The sequence below is a fragment of the Monopterus albus genome, unplaced genomic scaffold, assembly GCF_001952655.1.
Source record: "Monopterus albus unplaced genomic scaffold, M_albus_1.0 scaffold26.1, whole genome shotgun sequence".
Classification (NCBI taxonomy): Eukaryota; Metazoa; Chordata; class Actinopteri; order Synbranchiformes; family Synbranchidae; genus Monopterus; species Monopterus albus.
Window position 1 is genome coordinate 895824 of NW_018127906.1, and position 24582 is coordinate 920405.

At 45.6% G+C, this 24582-nt stretch overlaps 2 protein-coding genes across 2 annotated transcripts in view; both read right to left on the bottom strand.

The window, feature by feature from the left end:
* The window catches only part of LOC109957378 (dynamin-1-like), a 19888-nt gene extending 5193 nt beyond the window's left edge, over positions 1 to 14695 (bottom strand). Inside the window, 21 exon segments of the mRNA XM_020595228.1 lie at positions 240 to 326; positions 410 to 577; positions 898 to 909; positions 1075 to 1186; positions 1478 to 1587; positions 2007 to 2120; positions 3428 to 3439; positions 3555 to 3606; positions 4181 to 4251; positions 4686 to 4772; positions 4913 to 5051; positions 5125 to 5192; positions 5343 to 5478; positions 5676 to 5818; positions 6056 to 6216; positions 6675 to 6773; positions 9020 to 9223; positions 9361 to 9510; positions 9592 to 9665; positions 14269 to 14307; positions 14309 to 14695. Coding sequence (XP_020450884.1) covers positions 240 to 326; positions 410 to 577; positions 898 to 909; positions 1075 to 1186; positions 1478 to 1587; positions 2007 to 2120; positions 3428 to 3439; positions 3555 to 3606; positions 4181 to 4251; positions 4686 to 4772; positions 4913 to 5051; positions 5125 to 5192; positions 5343 to 5478; positions 5676 to 5818; positions 6056 to 6216; positions 6675 to 6773; positions 9020 to 9223; positions 9361 to 9510; positions 9592 to 9665; positions 14269 to 14307; positions 14309 to 14421 — 2151 coding nt within the window. The 5' untranslated portion in view covers positions 14422 to 14695.
* A 3271-nt stretch (positions 14696 to 17966) lies between these two features.
* LOC109957408 (disabled homolog 2-interacting protein-like) overlaps positions 17967 to 24582 on the bottom strand; it is an 18588-nt gene continuing 11972 nt past the window's right edge. Inside the window, exons 11-18 of the mRNA XM_020595289.1 lie at positions 23773 to 23864; positions 23205 to 23675; positions 21561 to 21838; positions 19756 to 19869; positions 19559 to 19681; positions 19376 to 19455; positions 19203 to 19290; positions 17967 to 19123 (exon numbers count right to left, since the gene is read on the bottom strand). Of these exons, the coding sequence (XP_020450945.1) occupies positions 18953 to 19123; positions 19203 to 19290; positions 19376 to 19455; positions 19559 to 19681; positions 19756 to 19869; positions 21561 to 21838; positions 23205 to 23675; positions 23773 to 23864 (1417 nt within the window). The 3' untranslated portion in view covers positions 17967 to 18952. The remainder of the gene's footprint in view (positions 19124 to 19202; positions 19291 to 19375; positions 19456 to 19558; positions 19682 to 19755; positions 19870 to 21560; positions 21839 to 23204; positions 23676 to 23772; positions 23865 to 24582) is intronic.

A 24582-nucleotide genomic window follows, 5' to 3' on the forward strand; every position in this document is an offset into this window, starting at 1 on the left:
AAATGTGTATAGTATTGTATGTGGGTCTAGTATCATGCTCATTACACTGAAGTACATGAACAATGGTCATACTCAGACATGCTGGCTTTCTGCCCCATGGGCAACAATCAGGAAACACACTTCAAAACAGCCTGTCTGTCTCTCAGTCTCCTGTCATTTAGTCCCCTCACCTGTCTGTCACCGAGTCTCCTGTCACTGAGTCCCCTCACCTGTCTGTCTCTCAGTCTACATGTCCTCACCTGCTCCTGGGACTCCTCCATCAGGGAGTTCTGGTCTCCACAGGAGTAAAGCTGAGCCAGCAGGTCTGAGTGGATAAATTCCTTTGTCTGAGGAGCACAGGAGGAGGTCACATGACTGCTTATGTCAGTTCAGGTGTTTATCTGTATGTGTGTGTGCATGTGTGTCATACGTTGTTGACCATCAGGTGCATGATGGTCTTGGGGATCAAGTCTCTGACAGTGCGATGGATGATGTACAGGTATGAGTCCACCAGGTTCCTGACGATCTCCACCTGTCGCTCCAGCTGAGGGTCCAGACTGTGGATCTGCCCATCGCCACTTGAATCCTCTGCCTCCACCTGAAATAACATGGCCGACTATAAACTACACAGTGCAGCGACTGTCGCTATGGAGTACAACACCGCCCTCATGACAGCAGTTAGCCAATCACAGCTCCCAGCTCCCTGACTGTGGGTTGTATAAGTTGACAAGTCACAGGTTTAGAACCTAATTTATTTTTTCCAGACATGACTCTGACAGCTTCTCGTATAAGACTCAAGGCATTTACAACACACACTAACCAGACACACATCTGTACAGGTGTTCCACTCTAGTGTACAGAATAATAAAATGACTGTAGAGACCATTTAGTGACACAAGGGAACGGAAACTGTCTCACCTTCTCTTTGTCCTGCAGGAGGGGGCATAGAACAGAACACATTAACATGGTGCAGGAATAAAGACTGCAGTAATGATAAAGCATCAGTGTAAACATGAGATATTGTAACACAAGTGAGCTTTAAAGTAGTAATAATGCAGTAAAATGTAGTAATGAAGCAGTGGTAATGAGCTGTACCACGCTGCGTTCAGGGTACACTCCTGCCCGTAGGAAAGAAGCCTTCCAGCTGTCCACCTCCTCCTGAGACTCACTGGCCAGCTCCAGCTGACGGTAGTCCTTATACACATTCCTGTGACATGCACACGTTGGTTTTATGACATGTTCAAAGTGAGGAAACTGTTTTTATGACATTTATGTTGTAGCTATGACAGCATCATGTGCATAAGTGTGAAAACAGCTGACATTTGCAGAGAAACAAAAGGACCAAGTACAGACCTTGTGGAACTCCAGTTCTACTTTGAATCTGTCAGTTATCAGCAGCTGATTTCAAACCACAAATGTTTGACCACAAGGCCCCCACACAGACTCCCACTCTGTTGTTAATGTCACACAGTGATGAGTTCACCTTTAACACACTTACCTGTGTTCTGTGTTGAACAGGGCGAAGACGTGTTTGCTTGACATGAAGCTCTTCTCGATGTCTTTCAGTTTCAGGTTGTCCACAGGCAGCATGTACTTCTTCTCCTTCTCCTACAGGGGGCACAACAACAGTATTTTAATGGGAACTCCCCCCTAAGGCCTGACCGTAATATAGTCCTGATCCCCTGATTTACAGTGATAAACACTGATGTTGTCCAAGGTGCGGCTGATTATGGGAACACGGGTTAGGCTGACTGGTGACTTGTAGGTATGAGTGTGTTGGTTTCTGTGCATTAGCCCTTGATTTAAGCTTGATTTATGGTTCTGCTTTTAATCTACACCATAGGTAATGTCAATACTGAATCTATCAAATAATAATCTATATTTATGGTCCCAGTTAAGAACCTGGTTCTCTCTAACTCTGATTAGCCACATAAAAATAACCCACAGCCATATAAATGCAGGTGCAGAGCTGCACGTCACATGGGCCAAAGACTGAACCCCCCCCATAATGCAACTCCGTGTGTTACCTCATCATCTTTGTACCAGGACAGGGTCTCCGCAGTCAGGACGAACCAGTACTCTTTAGCGCCCCCCTTCATGATGCCAATGTTGTTGATAGTGAGCCAACCTTTACGGATCACCTGCACACACCAGGTGAGTCGTGATGTCATCAACAGAAGACCAATCACGTGACCAGTACAACGCCAAACACATTGCAATGATCACCTATCAATCAGTTAAGGTACAGGTACACAACCAAGTATGTGGCCTCAGGTAAATAAAATAAAAAATAAAACATCTAGTTCAATAAATATTAACAGAGAAGTTAAAAACTGCAAAGTGCATTTCTATAACTGAAGGAAATCACCTGATGCTTACAGCTGAGTAACATTAGTGCCAGAGACAACGTGACAGTTTCACACCAAACTCTTATTATATTTGTAGAGCTGCTGTGATTACCCATCAGTTATCTGCAGCTATTCTGATAACTGATTGATTATCTAAACTTGGCCTGGCTCCAGTTTCCTCTCCGATGTGACTTCTGTGGCTCTACTCGGTCTCTTGCAATAGTGAACTCAAACTATGCTGGTCGGACCGAACAGGACACACAAAGAAGTCACACGCTGGACTAGAGGCCAAATAATTTGATGATTTAAAAAAAAATCAGCAGATAAATCAATCAGCAATCAAAAACTAAAGTGACGTTTTTTTCTGGCGATCTAACATTGACTTAAGATAAATTTGTGACATCACTTCCTGTCAAGCAAAACTGCAATCAAAATAATTTTCTCCACAACAAAAAGAAACTTGGGATTATAAAATATAAACTGAAATCAGAGCTATTGTTTTTCAAACAAAACCTTTAACACTTTTTTCTTTGTTTGCAGTTTGTCCATTTCGGTTGCACCTCCAAAAGCTTTTGTTTGCAGAGCCTTTGGCTGTGAATCAAAAACCTTTGCAGGTCAAAATCTTCTGGTTGCATGCCTGTGTCCAGTGCAGAGGGAGGGCTGAGGCATAACACTGCGCCTCTATTGACCAGTGATGCTGGTCCTCAGCCCTGTACCGTTATTAAATCATTCGCGTTCCAGGGACTGACTTTTAATGAAGCTCATGGAGGAAAGTGTCTCAGGTGAGCTCATATCCAACATGTTATGTTTAGTTACAAAACCAATTTGTTTGTGTTTTAGTACAAATTCAGGCACCTAATGTGTTTATTACCAGTCTAGGATGATCAGTTAATATCTGCGGCTGTGCCACACAGCTCAGTCATAGTGTTAGCAGCTCCTAGCAGTTAGCAACAGTAGTCAACACAGGGCTTGGTTGTACAGCACTTCCGACCAGTTCCCCCTGAACCTGATGCTCACCTGAAACCTAAAGCCTTGTTTCTACCCTCAAATAGTCCTTTTAAGGACGACATGTCCTCAGAAACACACTGGTGACCACTCACCATGATCTCATCCTGGTTGTTGCAGCAACAGATGTGAGCGAGAAGAAAAGAGAGAAACATGAATGAGGGGCCTTCTTCTGTCCCTACAGCCCCGCCTCCCTCCTCCAGGTCACCTGTCGTGACTCACCTGGTTTCCTGCTGCTTTCTTCTTGCTCATCTGGCTGCTCTTCTGCTGAGCACTGACACACAGACACATCAGTTAACACTTATTCGGCCGACTACGTGTCAGGGTTACAGGTGAGTTACCTCTTAAAATGTGATATGTTGTGGACACACTGGTCCAGATGTGACCCACTCCACACAGCTGGACTCAGTTCTCTGCTGTTTGAATTGTCCTTTTATTGTGGAAAGTGGTTTTATTCTGCCTTTATCAATCACTCTGATTGTGAGGGAGTGTATTTCCTGTATTTTGTTGATTTGCAGAGATGGGACTAACACCTTGCATTTACTCTGTTACATGCACTTTAGTAACTGAGTATACTGTACTTGGTGGAGTAATTTTACATAGTTTATTCATTATTTAATGCATCCATGCACATGAGTAGCTTGGTCTGCTGGTGCTGACTTATCCTACCACAGCCATGATGATTCAGGCTGGTTTCTCTGTACATGCTTCTGTACGCAAACTTGAGTTAGCTTAATAACCCTACTCAAGTATTTGCTTTTATAAAGTACCAGTACTTTTACTTCTGTTAATGAAGATGACAAGTTCGTAAATGTTATTTTCATGGATGAAAAGGTTGCTTGTCTTACTTCGCAAAGCCGATGAAGTCTTCATGGTTTGTGTTCATGTAGGCCAACTCAATGTCAATCAGCAACACCACCTGAGGAGACAGACATGCAGGTAGAGACAGCTGATTTTTACACCTACTGAAAATGTGACTAAACAAGCCTGACAGAAGCAGCTCTGTGAAGGTATCTGGACCTAACATGGTGATGTTTAAGCAGCTGTTTACCATAGTTTAGCATGTTAGCATGCTAACATTAGCTAATTGGCAGTAAACACCACTGAGGCCGATGTGAATGTCATTCTGTGAGTATTTGGTCATAAACCAAAGTTCTGGACACATTCAAATCTTGGCCTGATGATGGTGCTAGATCAGCAGTTATGACACCTAAATCACACTTCACCATAACCATCCCACACAGTGGTGAACGGGTGGTGTGCCTAATGTGACTAAAGCTGTAGTGAACACAGATTTTCACTGGATGTAAAGGATGAATGTGACTGGCTGAGTTAAACATGTGACAGTCAGACCTGGTCTTTGGTGCGACTCTCTCGGTCTCTGATGTGCTGAGTCACAATTCTCTCCATCTCCTCTCTGAGCATCGGGTACTGGGCCAACTGCAGAGAGCAAGAGCCAACACGCCGAGGTCAAAGGCCAGAGACAACCACACAGTCAGTGCACAGGAAAACCAAAACTGCCAGCTGAAGGAGGCTAACAAGCTGCATAGGGCTGATGTTAATCACAGTAGCAGTAGTACCTTCTGCGTGCACTGCCTGACGGTGTTGACCAGCTCGCTGATCACCATGTCGACACATTTCTGACACGGCTCTTTGATCTGTGCAATCTGGCGCTTCACAATCGTCTCAAACGCCATGTCAGGGGTGAACAGACCCGTCCTGAAGAGAGAGCAGGTGAGTCAGGTGACACTCAGGTAACACATACCTGAACACAGCAGGACTTTAAACTCACCTGATTCCATGGATGTTCTTGATGGCGTAGCTGATCTCTTTACGCAGAGTCTTTTCGTCACTCTCCAGCTGCACAAACATACGACAACGCTTACCGTCAGCAGGTCAACAACACCTTTAGCACCTGGCTCTGTAGTCCTGCCACTGTGAACCTGTCTGTGTGAGCAGGATGGTGGTGTCATAGCCCACACATCAGCAGATCTGCTCTGTGTGTGTTACCTTGACCAGTTCGAAGGGGAAGCGCTCATGGAAAATGCGATTGATCTTTGCTCCTCCTGACAGCTCGTAGGTGTCGACCTGGTCTCCAGATCCTTCGATCCGCTTCTCAAAGTCCACGGCAAACTGTTGCACCATCCTGACAACACACATTCAACCGGTCACTCAGGAAGGGGGGGGGGCGGGCCCCCCCTGCCAATCTGGCAAAGCTGACTTGTTCCATGTCACGTGAAGTCATGCTAATCATATCCTAACGTGTTTCTTCATCATCCAAGAATTTTTAAGTGTATATTTCTGCGTATCACTGAGTATCACTGAGAATTAGCATGTACTGACTGCAGCAGGGCCTTGGTTTTGCGGCTCGGGTCGTCCGGTCTGAAGTTCTTGTACTCCTCCACCTCCTTCTCAATGGACAACAGCTGGCTCTGCAGTTTGCTGCGTAACCCTGGCAACGTGTCCCGGATGTGGTTGGTCAGTTGCTAGAGGCAACAGAGAAATGCTCCGTTACTACAGTTACAGAGGGAGCAGAGAGCAGAGCATGCTCTGTCCTGAAATCTTTTCACTAAAAGCCAAATTTACTTCAACGTCTTAACCCTGAGTGGAGTTTAGCTCTGACCCAGACAACAGACAAGTGTGGCCACATCTGGGTAAGGAGGTGGTCTTTGAGTCTCAGCTGGTTGTATGTGGGTTATATATGTCCCCACCAGGCGGTTTACCTGGTTGAGGATCTTCTGCAGGTAGGCAGTGCCCATGCGGTCGGCCAGGTGTCGGTATGCCGGGTGCGACAGAAAGAACTTCCTCTCGGCCTGAAGTGCTGCAGTGATGTCCTTCTTCCCATCGATGTCCTTCTGACTGCGATTCACCACCCCGATGTAACCTGCCACGGACCAGTCTCTGTTACCACCTGGAGCCAGGTGTGCTTAAATCCTGCTCCTCTACTCAGGTTAATCCACATTTAGGTAACAGCTCAAGGTCAGCTTGTCAATGAAACATATGAGGAAAAACATCTGTTGCCAAGACAATATTGAGATTAGACTAAATAGAAAGAAGCCCAAAACCCAAACCAACAAAAACTAGGACACAACATGTGTCAGTGATAAAATGACAGATGAATGAATGGACAACTGAAATATACTTCAGTCTTACTATGCCACCTGTATACAAACAGCACATAACAATTACCATAGTTATAAGAGGATCACTTTAGAAGTAGATTCTTGCATTTCAGTGCCATTATGTCTCTTTGGTTTTGTTTTACATGTACTGTACATGTAAAGCAAAAGATGGCTGACAGCCAATCAGACAGCAGGATTCTCTGTGATGTAGCATCTCTACCTCTGCGCAGAGGCAGCAGTTTGTTCTCCAGGATGTCTCTGGCATCGGTTCCTTCATCCATCAGATCCAGTTTGGTGATCACACCGATGGTTCTCAGACCTGAACACAAAAAAGCTTCACTTAAGCCACCTCAGGGATGAGATCCTGCCCCCCACCCCCACTGAAAGACACAAGACACCTCTGGTGTCTCTTTATGGCGTCTCTTCAGTGATATACTGCAGGTGCCAGGTCGGCACCTGGCAGTATGAAGGAGGCGTAGGGGATGAAGGAGGTGTAGGGGATGAAGGAGATATAGTGGATGAAGGAGGTGTAGTGGACGAAGGAAGCGTAAGGAAAAAGGAGGCGTAGGGGATGAAGGAGGTGTAGTGGATGAAGGAGAGCAAGGAAAAAGGAGGTGTAGTGGATGAAGGAGGGGTAATGAAAAAGGAGGTGTAGGGGATGAAGGAGGCATAATGAAAAAGGAGATGTAGAGGTTGAAGGAGGTGTAGTGGATGATGGAGGGGTAATGAAAAAGGAGATGAAGGGGATAAAGGAGGTATAGTGGATGAAGGAAGCGTAAGAAAAAAGGAGGCGTAGGGGATGAAGGAGATGTAGGGGAAAAAGGAGATGTAGGAGAAAAAAGAGATGTAGGGGATAAAGGAGGTGTATGTAGGGGATGAAGGAGGTTTAGTGGAAGAATGAAGCGTAAGGAAAAAGGAGGCGTAGGGGATGAAGGAGATGTAATGAATGAAGGAGTTGTAAGGAAAAAGTAAAAGGAGATGAAGGGGATAAAGGAGGTATAGTGGATGAAGGAAGCGTAAGAAAAAAGGAGGCGTAGGGGATGAAGGAGATGTAGGGGAAAAAGGAGATGTAGGAGAAAAAAGAGATGTAGGGGATAAAGGAGGTGTAGGGGATGAAGGAGGCGTAGGGGATGAAGGAGGTGTAGTGGATGAAGGAAGCGTAAGGAAAAAGGAGGGGTAGGAGATGAAGGAGGTGTAGTGGATGAAGGAAGCGTAAGGAAAAAGGAGGGGTAGGAGATGAAGGAGGTGTAGTGGATGAAGGAAGCGTAAGGAAAAAGGAGGGGTAGGAGATGAAGGAGGTGTAGTGGATGAAGGAAGCGTAAGGAAAAAGGAGGGGTAGGAGATGAAGGAGGTGTAGTGGATGAAGGAAGCGTAAGGAAAAAGGAGGGGTAGGAGATGAAGGAGGTGTAGTGGATGAAGGAAGCGTAAGGAAAAAGGAGGGGTAGGAGATGAAGGAGGTGTAGTGGATGAAGGAAGCGTAAGGAAAAAGGAGGGGTAGGAGATGAAGGAGGTGTAGTGGATGAAGGAAGCGTAAGGAAAAAGGAGGGGTAGGAGATGAAGGAGGTGTAGTGGATGAAGGAAGCGTAAGGAAAAAGGAGGGGTAGGAGATGAAGGAGGTGTAGTGGATGAAGGAAGCGTAAGGAAAAAGGAGGGGTAGGAGATGAAGGAGGTGTAGTGGATGAAGGAAGCGTAAGGAAAAAGGAGATGTAGGAGAAAAAAGAGATGTAGGGGATAAAGGAGGTGCAAGGAAAAAGGAGGCATAGTGGATGAAGGAGGGGTAAGGAAAAGGAGATGTAGGGGGTGAAGGAGGCGTAAGGAAAAAGGTGATGTAGGGGATAAAGGAGGTGTAGTGGATGATGGAGGGGTAAGGAAAAAGGAGATGAAGGGGATAAAGGAGGTGTAGGGGATGAAGGAGGCGTAGGGGATGAAGGAAGCGTAGTGGATGAAGGAGGTGCAGGGGATGAAGGAGGCGTAGGTGATGAAGGAGGCATAGGGAAAAAGGAGGTGTAGTGAAAAAGGAGGCATAGGGGATGAAGGAGGCATAGAGAAAAGGGAGGCATAGAGAAAAAGGAGGTGTAGGGGATGAAGGAGATGTAGGGGATGTAGGAGGTGTAGTGGATGAAGGAGGCGTAAGGAAAAAGGAGATGTATGGGATAAAGAAGGTGTACGGAAAAAGGAGGCGTAGGGGATGAAGGAGGTGTAGTGGATGAAGGAAGAGTAGAGGAAGAAGGAGGTGTAAGGAAAAAGGAGATGTAGGGGATAAAGGAGGTGTAGTGCATGAAGGAGGCGAAAGGAAAAGAAGATGTAGGGGATAAAGGAGGTGTAGTGGATGAAGGAGGGGTAAGGAAAAAGGAGATGTAGGGGATGAAGGAGGCGTAAAGAAAAAGGAGGTGTAGGGGATGAGGGAGGCGTAGGGGATGAAGGAGGCGTAGAGAAAAAGGAGATGTAGGGGATGAGGGAGGCGTAGGGGATGAAGGAGATACAGGGGATGAAGGAGATATAGGGGATGAAGGAGGGGTAGGGGATGCAGCAGAAGGTGTAGGTGAAGCTCTGGCGGACTTGGACCTTGAGGGTCGACCTCTTTGGCGATCTTCAGAGCGTCGGAGTTGGCAAGGTCAGAGTTGGCGGGAGACACAGCCAATAGGAGGCAGTTGTCCTTGGTGACAAACTGCATTAGCATATCCTTGATCTGGTGCTCGATATCAGGAGGCTGATCCCCAACCGGGACCTTGGTCATCCCAGGAAGATCCACCAGCGTCAGGTTCAGCACTGACCACACACATACACACCATTTAGGACCTAGTTCATGTATCGATCCACTGATTTACTCAGGTCCTCTCTGAATATGGGCTGTTTCACAGTTGTAATATGTATAATTAAATATGCATTTCGTGTGTACTAGTTACCGTTGGGGGAGCAGACCCTCAGGTTGATGGGGACAGGACTGATTCCTTTGTTGTGTCCAGTGACGCGATCAGTTTCTGCTTCGATCTCCTGCCGAACTTCATCAAAGTCTGTGAACTTCTTCCCCTTACAGTGCAGGAACTCGGCATACTCTGATCAGAACGTGTCATCAGATAATATCATCAGATCAATGTCAAACATTTGCAGTAATAAATCGGATCACAGTGTCTCACCTGTTGGGCAGTTGATGAGCTGCAGCACCAGGGGGCGCCGAGTGACAATACCTGAACCACGAGGGAGGAAGTCTCTGAGGGAGGAGGAAGAGGAGGAAGATGTGTTTAATGGACAATGTGTAAAACCTGAGAACTCAAACATTAAACGAATGAAACATTTGTTAAAGATCCGAGGAGGAGATGACAGAAAGCACCAAAACTTCAGGTTGTGTCCACATCAGGCCTTAACTCTCAGCTCTGGTCTTGTTGTGTCGCTGCTTCCCATCCGTGTGTGTCAGGGCCATGTACCTGGCTCCGGTGTGAACACCGTTCAGCTCCTAAACTGCCACATGCATAGGTGTAACTGAAATGTCAGCCACGTGCACGCAAGGATAACAACCAGGTTGTGTGCGACAGTCAAACGGCCGAGTTTCCACCCAAACCACTGGGTTACGATATGTTTGGCCTGATCAGAAGCTTCTCCATAAACGTCCACCTCATGTGAAACTTCTTGGTCTCTGTTGTCGCTCTCCTCCATGTTTACTGTTACCGGTCTGTAAGGGGCTGAATGATGATGACAGGCCGTATGTGCAGAGGAGGCATTAAACTTCAGCTGTGATGTGAGTCCGCTCTGAAGCAACAGAAACTTTCATAAAACCAGGAAGAAGTGAAATGAATAAACACAAGTTTATTATACAGCTATAAGAACTATGGTTCAGTGTTTAGACCAGTCATCTCCCAACCGGAGGGTTGGACGTTCGAATCTTTGTGCCTGCACATGTTGAAGTGTCCTTGGGCAAAACACTGAACCCCCAAGTTGCCCCCAATGGTTAGAGCCATCGGCTGAGTTTGCGCTGCAGATGGCTGCCATCGGTTCTGTACTGGAAACAAATTCCTTTTGTGTGACATACTTGGCCAATAAAGGTGGTTATTATTATTATATTCTCCTTCTTTCGGCTGTTCCCGTTAGGGGTCGCCACAGTTCTTATGTGTCTGTTCTTATGGTGTTATGTTGGTTGTTCTCTATTGCTGCTGTAACACAGAAATTTCCCCACTGTGGGATCAATAAAGTGCCTACTCTACTGCGCACTCTGCACTGCTGTTATTGCACTGCCGGTTAGAAGCTAAACTGCATTTCGTTGAGTTGTACTTGTACGTGGGTAATGACAGTAGAGTTGAATCTAATCTAATCTAAATAAGCAAAAAACAAATAAACAAAACTGTGTTATACATGATCACATTGCATCTTAATCTACATTGTACTACTGAACTGTTTAAAGGGCTCATGGCATGATTTTCTTTGTTTCCTGACTTATCTACAAAGTTACAACAGCGAATTGTTAATGCCTTGTTTCTGTAACGTTAGAAAGAATTTACTGGATAAGTTACTATGTCTGCATTATGCCAGTTAAAATATGGGGTTTCTCAGTTACCTGCTATGTTTAGAGTGTTACACATCTCTTTGGTACATATACCATTGTTTACCTATCTATGGAGGAGACATTCACATTAATTAATGCTGTTGTGGTTTGTTGTGCTGTGCACTTGAGTCAACACCGGCAACAGAATTTGTACACATTCACAAACTGTCCACTTGTTTTAAGAAAGAGGCTTCTTGGCTCTCTGATTCTGAAACAATTACAAACTATTTGAAGTTATGATGCGTGCCAGGTTAATCTAGAGGTACCCAAGATTAAACATTAAATGGCTGGAAATGAGCAAAATGAGCAGCCACGGGGGATTTCAGGGTTATATAAGTGTATAATACAGGACTATAAGGAGCTGGATGTGTGACGTGGATCCTTCAGTGATGCAGCTTGAGGAGTACCCTTGTCACAACATCCTTACGCTGTGCGTTGGTGTGTGTGTGCTGACTGCAGGGATTCACACAATGCAGCTCTCCACCCACACACACACACACATATCACATTGTTATTGTCATGCAATACAAGCCCTGCTGAGTCACATGACCAACATCAACCAATGAGAGCACAGATACAGAGAGAGAGAGAGAGAGAGAGAGAGAGAGAGAGAGACCATCCTCATCCTCGGGTGACAAGGAAGGTAAATGTATTCAGCCAATTATGTGACACCTTCCATCAGGACTGAAACTACAAACCTCAGAGTAAAATCACATCCTGTTCTCATCGACCAGACTTCTGGGAGCCACCAGGGGCCTCAAATGCTCCACATGTACTGGGTCTGAACTGTGTCCAGGTAAGATAATCATAATTTGTCTGGGAGCATGAAGCACTAAAGTCAGTGACATGACACCACAGTCGATACAGAACAGAGTGAGACTGATTGAGGACTGTTTCTCCAACGTCCAACACCGGTTTAATTTAACACCAGTTTGATTTTAAAATCAATGTGCTGAACTCAAACCAATTTCTTCATCTGAATTATAATGTTCTTTTAAATTATCATCATCACAAAGTAAACCTACAGATTAAACATTTTCACACTGTGTTTTTGTATAAAATACCAGCACCAGATGCAGGACAAGCTGAAGCTTTAGCTGTGCAACCTGCAGGGGACGCTGACATGTGCCCCCGCAGCACACTTCAGCTGAGATTACAACATTTGCTGCCCCACAATGTACCTGGGCCTGAGCTGTGGAACCTTGCAGGAAACACAAACTGATGACAAAACAGATCGTGTAAGCACAAAGAACAGTCCACTGTAGGCCTCACGTGCCTCATATCATCCATCGATTTTCTACAGCTTATCTGGGTTCAGGTCACGGTGGCGGCAGGTTCAGTATGGTGGTCCAGATGTCCTGGCGACATGTTCCAACATCTGAATTACTACTGATGCCACCCCTACCCGCCTGTCAATCTCCCCCTCAGTTTTACCCTCGCTCGTGAACAAGACCCAGAGATACTTAAAGTCCTTCACTTGGCGCAGCAACTCACTGCCAACCCAGAGGGAGCAGTCCACCGTTTTTTGGCAGAGCACCATGGGAAATTAGGGATCAACCTAACCATCAGGATCCTCCTGACAGAAACATCTTGAGTCTCTACAATGCAGAAGGAATACAATGCAAGGCTTTTTCTTTTTACAGACTTCTGAGGCCTTTTTGGAGAAGCTGGGCTCAGGGATTTTCAGACCTGTTGGTCGGACAGAACCTCAGCACCTGCAGTTTTCATCAACTAAGTGATCAGTGTTTTTTTTACTGATAAACTCATCAATAGATCTACATAAACAGCCGCCACCAACAGCGGAGCAGGCCCTTGGTGCCACAAACCAAATCTCCCTAAACTCCAGTTTCTGTAATGATCATGTAGAAAAAGAACCATCAGGAAGAGTGCAGCTGAACCAAAACCACCTGAACCTAAGCCGGGCGGATCCAGGATGAAACCAGCATCAGGTGACCCTGAACACAGCACCAAACTCTATCAGCGAAGCTGCCAGTAACAATGAAGTCAACCTGTCACTTCACCAGTGTTAAAGACAGAACTCAGAAGCACATTCCCACATCACCTCCGGTCCTGGTTCACTGATTCAGGTACTAGTTGTTTTAACTGGCTGACTTTCACCGCAGCCACAGAAACACAAGCCAACTCAGTTCCTTCATTTCCAAACATCCACACCCCTTTGGACGCAAACACACTAGACCTGACAAGGACTGAAGACCCAACAGAGACCCGGGACCTGAAAGAGCCTCAGGACCAGACCTGCTCCACTAACCCATTGGTAGACTCTGGCTGATCACAGATGAATCTATTCTGATTCTCTGCTTGTTGTAAAGTGTATCTTCTTTTTGCTTCTTGTGCTTGTTGCACTTGAACAATTCTACCTGTGAGGTTTCACTTAATTTCATATTTTTGGCTATAGATGAAAACGACAACGTGCACAGTGAATCCTTCCTGACCTGAACTCTGTGGAGGTCTCAGAGTGAGCAGGTCCTGCCAGCTGCTCTGACTCAGTGTGACCACAGCCAGCATCAGTGCGGCTGCTGTTGTCACTGATTTAGTGCCATATGAATCCCCCTAACCGCTGCAGCGTTTAAGGACTTTTTGTTCAAAAATAAAAAGAAACAGGGCAAAAAAAGTACTTAAAAGTTTTGAAATGTTTTTTCAAGAGGCTGCAGATTTGGCCTGTTTTATTAGACTGTACTTATCAAACCTTCTCTGGATTTCCTTTGATAACAGCTGTATAAATAAACAGACACACACTGAATATGTTCAGTCTTCTAGAATATCATCTTCTTCCATATAAATAATACCAGACTCCAAAGAATCTGCCTTTGTAAAAAGATTCACAGGAAATACAACAATTTACTGCAAAAGCCAACAAGTTATTATAACCACTCACTCCCATATGGGAAGTCCTTCACATTTTATACACGTGGCTATGGTAGTGTGTATTTTTATATTTGTTTTCTAACTTTATGATTTAATTTGTATTTCAATATTTATATGGATATTTTTAGGTTCTTTTGCTACGTTTCTATTTATAGTATTTTTGTGCATATAGGAATGACAATAAACTCATTATTATTATCATTAGTAGTAGCAGTAGTATATTTTACAGTGAGTATATGTGAGTAACATGATGAAGCCTAATAAGGCTCAGCACTATGTTCTGGCTCTTAATTTCCCCAGCGAGCCGCGCTCTGCTCGGCCCGGCTCGGATACAGACGCAGGTGTACATACAGACAGACAGACAGGTGGACGGATCGACTGGTCGACTCACTTGCCCACGAAGTTCTCCAGCACCGAGCTCTTCCCGGCGCCCCACCACCGCGATCTGCGGCAGGTCGAGGTTCGCGTTCTGGCCGATGGAGGAGAAGGCGTCCTGGAGCCGGTTCACCAGCGGGATCAGCTCCTCCATCCCCCGGTTCCCCATGGCGGAGAGGCGGAGAGACAAACAGGTGGATGTTGGTGATGGAGAGGCAGACAGACAATGCAGCAGCGGATCCGCCTGTCGCTCCTGTCTTGGATCACGCGGCTCTCGTGCAGCCGATGAATCCGATCAAAGTATCGATGACAGTGTGATCAGGATCGATGATAAAGAAGATGGTGGAGATGGGGCTCCTCCTGCTGTGACCTTGAGCTCCCTCTCCTCCTCCTCCTCCGCTCTGCTCCTCTGCAGGGAACGGACCAGCCCGCAACACAGGCGCACATCCGGTGCGCACTTTCACAGTAAAAGCCCAACACCACAGGCCTGTTAGAAAACATTAAATCAAAATGCATTTACATTCAGATCTGCAATTATTATGTGGGTCTCGTTAGTTCTGAAGGCAAGTTTAAACAAGAGTGAACAGCATCTTACAGAACCAACTTGTTCTGATGTGGGATTTCTTTCCAAATAAACCCATGAACATGTAGGCCCGTCTATATTTGTTCACGTTTTGGAACACTAAATATGCCGAATTAGTTAACAACAGTTCACTTTTGCTGTGCACTATTGGATATACTGACAACAATCAATGAATTACTGTGTTTGCTCTGATGTTTCTTAATTCCACCCAATACTGCATACTTTATTTTCCCTTCATTAAACAATGACCAACCTACTTCACTGTGCTGTTTAGTTAACCTAAGCACTGACGTTTTAAATTATTGTAAATTTAAATTTTCCAGGAGAAAGGTGCATCCACCTTTGGTGTGAACTACTCAGAGGTTGCAAAACATAATCCAGAGAATCCAGTCACAGCTATACTAAATGTACCAGGGATCTGCTCATGGATGTTGCTACTTGCACTGTCATGTAATTGTTGCTTTTAAGTAATATTTAATCTTGATATTAATTTTAATATTAAATCTGGTTTGATCTAATTTGCATTCTAATGCTTTATCCATCTGTGTGCATTGTGTCAGCACTTCGAATTGCTGCTCCATATGAAAATGTGCTATATAAATAAACTTGGTAAAAACTGATTTTCAGGCAAGTTCTGCAGTGTTCAACCCCTGTATTATCTGGTAATTATCATATAGTAAGCCATAATTTGAAGATATCCTCCAATTTGGTCCATCTTATTCCAGCCTACAGGCAGAAACTTAAAGCTGTGAAGCCTGTGGTCAAAACAGTGAAGACATGGACCAAGCAGCCAGAGCTACCGACCTGCTCTGGCTGCACAGACTGGACTGTATCTGAGGCTGCGTCTACAGACCTGGATGAATTCAGTCACACTGTGACACCTTACATCAGGTTTGTGAGGACGTGTGTGTCCACCAAGACCTTCTGCACATACAACAACAACAAGCCCTGGTTCACAGTAAAACTTTAGCAGCTTTGTTGTGCCAAAGAGGAGACCTACAGAAGTGGGGACAGGACCCTGTACAGCCAGGCCAGGAACACACTGACAAGGGAGATCAAGGTAGGGAAGAGGAGCGACTCTGAAAGGCTGAGAAACCAGGTTTCATCCAGCGAGCCCTCGTCTGAGTGGAGGAGCCTGAAAAACATCACTGCTACAGGAAACCATCTCCCCGCTGTGGAAGACCATCACAGACGACCTGAATATGTTTTACTGTTGGTCTGAGAAGCAGAACTCCCCCCCACCCCTAATAATAATAACGATCAGCAACTACTTTGATAATAAATTGTTTAAATCTTCTGTTATGCAAAATTGTATGAAACAATGCTAACATTTGACAACAAAGTGAATATTTTTGCATTTTGGACAAGTGGTTGGAAAAAAAACAAGCAACTAAAGGTTATAAACATCAGGATTGTTACACTATTTTGTAACTATTCTGTTCATACGGGTTATATCTGGTTCCTGAGCCTGAGACTCTGTGAATATGACCCAGTGCTGACTTTTTGTGTTTTGCCTTGCGACACTGTGGAAACAAACAATGGTTCAGGTGGTTGCTATGGGAACATATCAGGGTACCTGTGTGTGTCTAGGCACCCTCCCCCTATGCCTTGGACTGGACCTCCCACCTCACCTCAGACCCAGCAGCTGCTCCCCCATAATCGCCTCCCTTCCTCCCAGCCCCCCCACCCCTGAAGATCTGTGAAAAGGATGTGCATGGCCTTTTAAAAAAAGAAAGATCAGAAAGCCCAGGTGGTGTGACCCCTTCCTGCCTGAAAGTCTGTGCTGACCAGCTGGGCCCCATCTTCGCACTGCAGGACCCGTCAGTCACAGAAGCTCATTGTAATTAATCAGCCCTGCACTCTGGCCATTTCCCGTTTGTCCTGCACTGGGTTTAGTTTGCCAGCATGCCATGACTGTCGAGACATGATTTGGCTGACATCACCTAGTGTGATCCCAGCATTAGTCCAGAGCTAAACTTCTCCTCTATCCTCCTCAGATGGATCCATCCCCCTCCAGTCTGAACTCCAATGATGTCCTCCTCTGGATCCTGGATATGGAAAGGGAGGAGGAGCAGCTCAGCTGAAGTCCAGGGAGCTGAACATATGGCTGGGATCCTGCAGGTGATCCCCACTCAGATGGAGGAAGGGAAGGAGCAAGGTGAGGGGGACTCTTTGTTTCCTCCATGTTGGCTTTAAAATATCAATTCAAACCAGATGATCTCCATCCAACCCGACTTTGTGTGTACAGGTGCATTCAGTTCTAGTTGTGGTGTGGTTGTTGGGAGGTTGCTGTGTGTTTATTGTGTTGGTGCTGGGGGGTTACTACCAAAATGGTTGGTATGGGTTTACTAAGTAGCTCAAGGTTTTTGGAGTGGCTGTTAGCTGGTTGCTCTGGGTTTACTTAGAGGTCGTTTGGGTGTTCACCACGCATTAACTAGGTAGCTTAGTTTATATGGCATTTACTCACATGGCTGTTCACTAGGTGGTCACTTGATTGCCCTTTATCCTTACTGATGTAAGTAATTTGTAATCCAGTGGAGGTCCTTATTAGTAGGTAATTAAAATGTAACTGTGTTCAGATGGAGGAGATCCCAGGTGAGTCTCCTCTGCTGCAGTCCCTGGGTCCTCCTTATCTCCTCATTTGCTGTGTCCTCTTTCAGGTGTTTGTTTGGATTGGAATCAAGGCTCATGAGGAGAAGACAGAGGCAGCGGCAACAGGTGAGACAGACAATAAGTTAGTCCAACATCATGGGATAACCTGAACCAGAGCTCAGCACTGCCTCCACGTGCTAACAGCTAACTGTGTGCTTTAGGTCTAGCTATCCAGTGTACCACTGAGAGCGACTTGGCCCACAGAGACCCTCGTACTCCCACAGTGATGGTGAAACAGGGACTTGAACCGCCGACATTCACTGGTTGTTTTGGGCTGGAACCACAAATACTGGACCACTTATCACCTGGAGTGCCTTACATGTAATGATGGCGCTCTAATCTCACAGCTTTGTTCTAATAAATCTAACTTGTCTGCCTCCACAACAGTGTCTGTATGCGAAGCCGCACCGACAGGTTTCAGACACCAGGGGGGCGCTTGGGCTCCATAGTTACACTCATCGCCATAGCAACAGTTTGATAGTGTAATAGTTTATTGGAGCATCTCTCTTTATAAATACTGGTGTTGATAAATAACAGTAAGAGGAACAAAAGGTTTCTCATCAATACAGAAGAACAGAGACAGAGGCCACAGTGAACACAGCAGAGAAGACGGTAGAGTCAGTCTGTACGGGACAGCAGACATGTGTTCACAAACTATTCATCACAATTTAGAGTTTTTACTGTTGTACAATATAATCTGGTGTTTACATTAAAATCTGTAGAATTCTCTGAAACAACACAAACTAACTTCTAACTGTCTGGAGGATCCACAGATTAAATTCTCAGTTCTACGGAAGCCCAGAGCAGCCAACACCTCAGGGTCACTAATCAACAGCATGTCATATCTCAGTAGAGTCCCAGTTAGGTTTGCTCTGTGTAGGTGTAGCTAGGCTAACATCTTCACCTGCTTTGTCTTTGTACTAAGCTAGGTTAACCAGGACCTGTATCTGTACACAGAGATAGAAGCGGTGGACTGTTCCTTTAAATCACAGTCTAATGATAAAGAGGCTAAATAGGTGAATATCTGGGCTCCATCAGACACAGCTGTATGATCTCAACAAAAACATCTAAGCAACGGAGCCATATACAGCCAGGGTTGTTCCAATAGGACAGATGAAGCTGTTCCAGGTGGTGTAGAGCAGTAACATGACACCCAGTTTGATTGGTAGAAGTTTCTGGCTCTGAGTAGGTGGTTTCAAAGAAAAACAGGATATGATGTCAAAGTGTGTAGGATGTTTAAAGAGGAAACATGCAAAACAAAAACAGGAACTGAAGGGTACCCTTCGGCTCTGTCCCTGTGGGGAGGTGCCACCTTTCTGTCACTTCTGTGATAACTACTACACTCAGTGGTCAAACTTTAAAAAATGGCGGGGTTTATGAGTTAGCCACACCTCCTCTCACATCGTGCAGATAAGCCTTGTCCTCTCCCTGCAGTCAAAGCCAATCAAAGCTCAGCAGCATATTATTAGCAGTTGCCAGAGTTGCGAAACTCCCCGTTCTCGGTGATCTGCAGAGACGATGTGTTGCTAGGAGACAGGCCATTCCTCTGTGATGTCACAGCATATCGCTCCTTGAGCTGAGTCAGTGCTGCCATCAGGCGAGTGTTTGCCGCGTCAAGACTCGCTATCCTCTTCTCCTGTGAGACAGACAGGTGGCAGACAGGTAAGTGAATGACAGTCAGACAGGTGAGACTGAATCAAGTGAGCGACAGGTACCTGAGCCTCTATGATCTTCTGTTTGGAGTCGACCACAGCCTGCATGTCAGAGTGATCCTTCTTCAGCTCTTCCTCCACTGCCATCAACCTACACAGGTGACAGGTCAGACAGAACATACACACACAAACAGGTGAACAGGTGTACAGACAGACAGGTGTACAGATGTTCAGACCTGCTGATGATGCTGTTCATCTGGAGGTCTTTGTCATCCTGCAGCCTCCTCAGTCTGCTCTCTGTGTCCTCCAACCGAGCCTGGAACACACATACACTCCTATTGGTCCCGCATTGTCATGTGATCATACACATCAGCAGATCTCCTGCACAGGTGAATCCCAGTCCTCTGTCAGGTACAGACCTGATACTCCTGCAGCATTCGTTGGTTCTGCTGATCCTGGACCATGAGACGAGCTTCACACTCCTCCTGACGCAATGCTGCAACTCGCAGCTTCTCCTGTAGCAATGCAATCTCCTGCTGGTACTGGACACACATAGAGTCAGAACCAGCAGAACCAGCACAGAACCAGTAACATCCCAGTATAATGAGTCTCTTACCTTGTCGATGAGAGTGTCATCGTGGCGGTCTTCTTCCGTCTCACCGTAGGAGGAGGCGGAGTTCATGTTGAGCAGCCAGGCGGCGGTCCGGTCCAAGGCACAGGGGGAGGGCGCCTAGACACACACAGGTACCCTGATGTGTTACCACAGCAACCACCTGAATCGTTGTTTGTTTGTTTGCACAGTGTCACAAGAACGCAAAACACAAAAACATCTTCCTTGTCAGTGTGTTCCTGGCTGCCTGTACATGATCCTGTCCCATGTCTGTAGGCCTCCTCTTTGGCACGGTGAAGCTACTTGACTTTTACTGTGAACCAGGGCTTGTTGTTGTTGTTGTAGTATGTGCAGAAGGTCTCACATCCTCACAAAGCTGATGTACGACATCACAGTGTCAGCGAGAAATGGGATAATCACAATAATCACCTGTATTTGGCCAAGTATGTTATACGCAGGGGGGGGATGTTCAGTGTCTTGCCCAAGGACACTTCGACGTGTGGACTGCAGGCACCATGATTCGAATATCCGACAGTCCGGTTGGGAAACGACTACTGTACCCATTGAACCACAGTCAGAAAAATCAATAAAAACAAAAGACATGCATAAAAATGTTGCTGCTTTTCCCCAGATGAACCTACATGAAAAACAATTTTTGTCTAGCACATTTCTGTTGTCGATCAGCCAGACAGACAGCTGTTCTGATCACAGAGACACTGATCGTTCTACTCCTGTTTGCTTTTGTAGTGGTCAAAAACAAACAAGGTGCCAGTCCAGAGGTGATATGTAATAGTAAATATGTAGTTTACATATTATGACATGATATTATTTGCAGTAGGCATGTAAGGGTGAGTAAGTGTTTATATAATCCTATAACATCTGTTTCTCTTCTCTGAACTGTTTGGAGATGTTTGTGACCATGGGAACTGATGGCTTGCTCAAGCAAGAATATCTTGGCTTGTGTCCTTGTTTAATTTATGGGTAAGCATCCAGAGAGAAGCCTTCTTTAAATGGGAAATGGACATAACTTCAGCCTTGTGTGAATTGTTTGTGTGCTTTTAAGTTCATATTTAGAAAAGGAAATGGGCGCTGGGTCAGTGCGACCTTGAAGTTCATGTACGGGACATCTCAGACAATTCTTGGAAGAAGGGGTGTAGAGCTGGCGTGAAGCTGTGGCTCTGGCTTAAGCAACAGGAGGGGAGTGGACAGGATATGTAACTGGGAGAAGATAAAAGTTAGAATGGCTGTGGGTTAAAGAGAATGATGGTGCTGCAGTCGTGAGTGTGCCTTTCGACCCGGCCAGGTGGAGAGGGGACCGACCCGACTCTACCTTGTGGCCACGATGACTGACTGACTCTTTGACAATTCTCATATCTAATACTATTGTTTATTCTTTATGCAGCAGTGGTGATTCTATCCCCTATTGTTCAGATTGCTGAATTGTCTTACAATTTATTGAACTGTTCAGTATTATTGTAATATTAAATAATTATTTGAATTGGGATAATTTGCCTGAATTAATTTAGGTCATATCAGATCCTAACAACCACACTTTCATTGTGGATTCCCAGTAACAGCCAGATCCCACCTGAATGGCCAGTCGGTTGGAGGTCGCTGCTAAGTGAAGAAAGTTACCGACACTGTCATCACGTTAGGCATCCCATGGTCAGCGACTAGTCAACCTCATGTTTATGTCGACCCTGCCTAGTGAAGTCTAGTAGTTGACCAATCTGTGTAACCCCTAGAAACAATATCAGGACCAGCAGTGAGGAGGGCACACTGACTAGTTACCATGGTAACAACCTGGTTACCTTGGCAGCAGGTCGCTGTTTCTCAGGGCTGTCTCCTTTAGATGATGATGATGTCTGTCTGAGCCGCGACTGGTTGCTGCTTGGCCAATCAGGGCTTGATGACATCATGCTGCCAGAGGCAGGGCGAGGGGGGTAGGCAGTGCCCCCACCACCACCACCGAGTATGCTGGGAGGTGTCCGGCCACGCGGAGGACCCGGGGGAGCTGAGTTTGGGGGAGGAGGCTGATCAATGCGTCGTTGAGGACCTGAGGAGTTCTGACGAGGGAGGGCAGAGCTACCTGAGGGTGAGGAGCAACAACAATGACATCATCATTCAGTCAGTTGACTGATTATACCTTTGCAATCCAGCCAATCATCTTCTGTGACTAGTTACAGTATAAAGGCATAAACCATATTAGTCCCAGTTTCTTCATCCAGACTCTCTAATAAGTGTCCTGGTGGTAATTTAGGATCTTACTGCTTCCTTAATTAGATTTTCAGGCCTTACTGAATTATACCAGTTCTGCTGGCATAGTTTAGTGCTGGTTGTTTAGCCTCTACTGCTGTTCCTGATTTTCTCCAATGCTGCTTTGCCCTGTTTTTAGGTGCCTTTGATTTGCTTATTTGTGCTGTGTAAAATGTAACGTTCTGATGACGCTACTTTTATAATCCTTGTGTGTATTGGTCCTAATGCTTTGTTGCCTTTATGTAACTTTTTATTTTAAGACTAAGTGTTCTTTGTCAAGCCCTGATTGGCCAAGCAGCAGCCAGCGCGGAGTGGCAGCAAGTTACAGCAGCTGTGTCCTCGTTGTGTTCTTTTCCGTGTTTCTATGAAGTTCTGTTCTTATGGTGTTATGTTGGTTGTTCTCCATTGCTGCTGTAACACAGAAATTTCCCCACTGTGGGATCAATAAAGTACCTACCTACCTAGCTAGTTAGCTTAGCTAACTTTAGCATTAAGCAGGCATATTTGGGAGATGTATCCTTTCGTGTTCTAAGTGAGCTAATATGATCCTTCCATGGGTAATTTGGTTTTATGCGTTTTCCAGTCTTTTGGGGGGATTTATTGGTGGTGACTGCTGCTGAAGTTTAAGACAAATGACTTTTTATGTTTATGACTGAAATTTGATACAAATACATGAAAATGTACTTGTCTAATTACTATACCAATGTTACTTTGATGAAATAGAGCAGTAAGAATACTAAAGTTACCCTTGAACTAAACCTGCTGTCTGAGAGTCCCCTGGCCTGATGGCTCTGAGGGCGATTAGCTTAGTTTTGAGAATTACAGCTGAGTCAACAACAGGGCAACACACTTAACTGTTTACTGGGACATTGTGTTTAGTGTTTCAGTGATGTGGAAATGGGAGCCGTCACCAGCCTCTTGAAATTCTTTATCGAGGTTGGTGTGTTGGTGCTTCAGGTGATTTGCTGAATTAGCTGTATTAGCACCTATCACCCTGATTTACCTGCATTGTTTCCAGGTATAGTCTACCTAAGTGTTCTGGAACTGTTTCCCTTGTTTAGCTACTGTTGAACTAATGAACAATTCAGAGAGCACTGCTGTTTTCTTTGTCAACCAAGTGTGGCGGTTCTGCACTTGTCCTGACTGTGGTATAACCACAATTTATAGTCTGTCTATGAAATGTGCCTGTCTTTTCTTACTTGTGAGAGTCTCGGTGAGGGACAGAGCTCGTCTGGAGTATTCCTCTCCACTGCTGCTGCTCGACATGGCCGACATCCTCTCCCCCCTCTCTCCCCCTCCCAGCCCCACAGGTATCTGGGTAAGAAATGCTGGTTTGGTTGCCACAGCGCTCCTGTCGTCATTTCCCTGCGAACCCACTGAGCAGTCTGAGGGCGTGGCGTCTGCCTGCTGTAGTTGCCGTGGAGATGTGGTGGTCATGTGATACACCGGGTTCTGGAAGGAGAGGGGAAGAAGCCCAGTTTTGCGCTGCCAAAGACCGTCATCGAGGCCATCACTAGGGGAGCAGTCCTGCAAGTCGACAAGAGACAGACTGCGGCTCTCACTGGTCAGCTCCGGCCCCTCCCTTCGGCCCCCATTGGTCGTTTCACATCCTGCTTCATTCTCATTTGGCTCTGAGTAGGAGGAGCTTGGAGCAGGAGAGCCCTGCAGGCCTACAAGAAGTGGCATCAGCAGCAGAAGTGTCAGAGGTCATAGTGAACTCAGGAGACAAAGATGATGTCTGGATCAAAGTTAAAGGTCAAAGGTCACCTGATGCTGGCTGTAGACTGGATCCTTTGGTGACAAAGAACAAATCTTTGTTTTCAGGAGTCGGAGAGGGAAGTCTGGTGAAATCTACCAAACTAAACACACACAAAGTCAGAAACAACACAGATCCAGTAGATTCAGTACAATCTATCATGTTTATAATGGTTAATTTGATTTGTAATAATAGAATTACAAATGACTTACTAACTTACTAAATCAATTACTTATTGATTGTTCACAAATTCATGCATATAATCTGTTTATAAGGAGTATACAGGTTTAAAAGGAGTAACAACTTAATGATAATTACCAACCTATCACCCTCAGCTGCACCAGAAACCACCCAGGACAACTGGACACTTTTAGTGTCAATCCACAAAAACAATCATCACAGGGCACTTTACATAGTAAGGTCTAAAGCTTGCATTATTATAGTGACTCATGGCGCCCACTGAGGCAAACGTGTTTGCGTTTCCACTCTTGAATGCCGGCTTTTTCTTCGTCTTCTTCTATTTTGTGTGTTTTTTGCTTTTTCTGCAGTGCACAAATGTCATGCACTGCTTACATACAACAGACAAGCATTGCAGGATATCGCCAACTCACAAAGCCACTGGGAATTTACTGGTTTCATACCACCGGAGCTACAACCCATCGTCCACTCCGGTGACAATAACAAGAATGGTGAGGAAAGCCACCATCGCCCCCGGAGCACCAGGCACAAGTGAGCAGGCTGAAATCAGGAGAGCGACCTGGAGACGGAGACGCAAACAGGGCAGGCGAGGAGGACTCCATGCTAGGCTAAAAGCTCGTGCT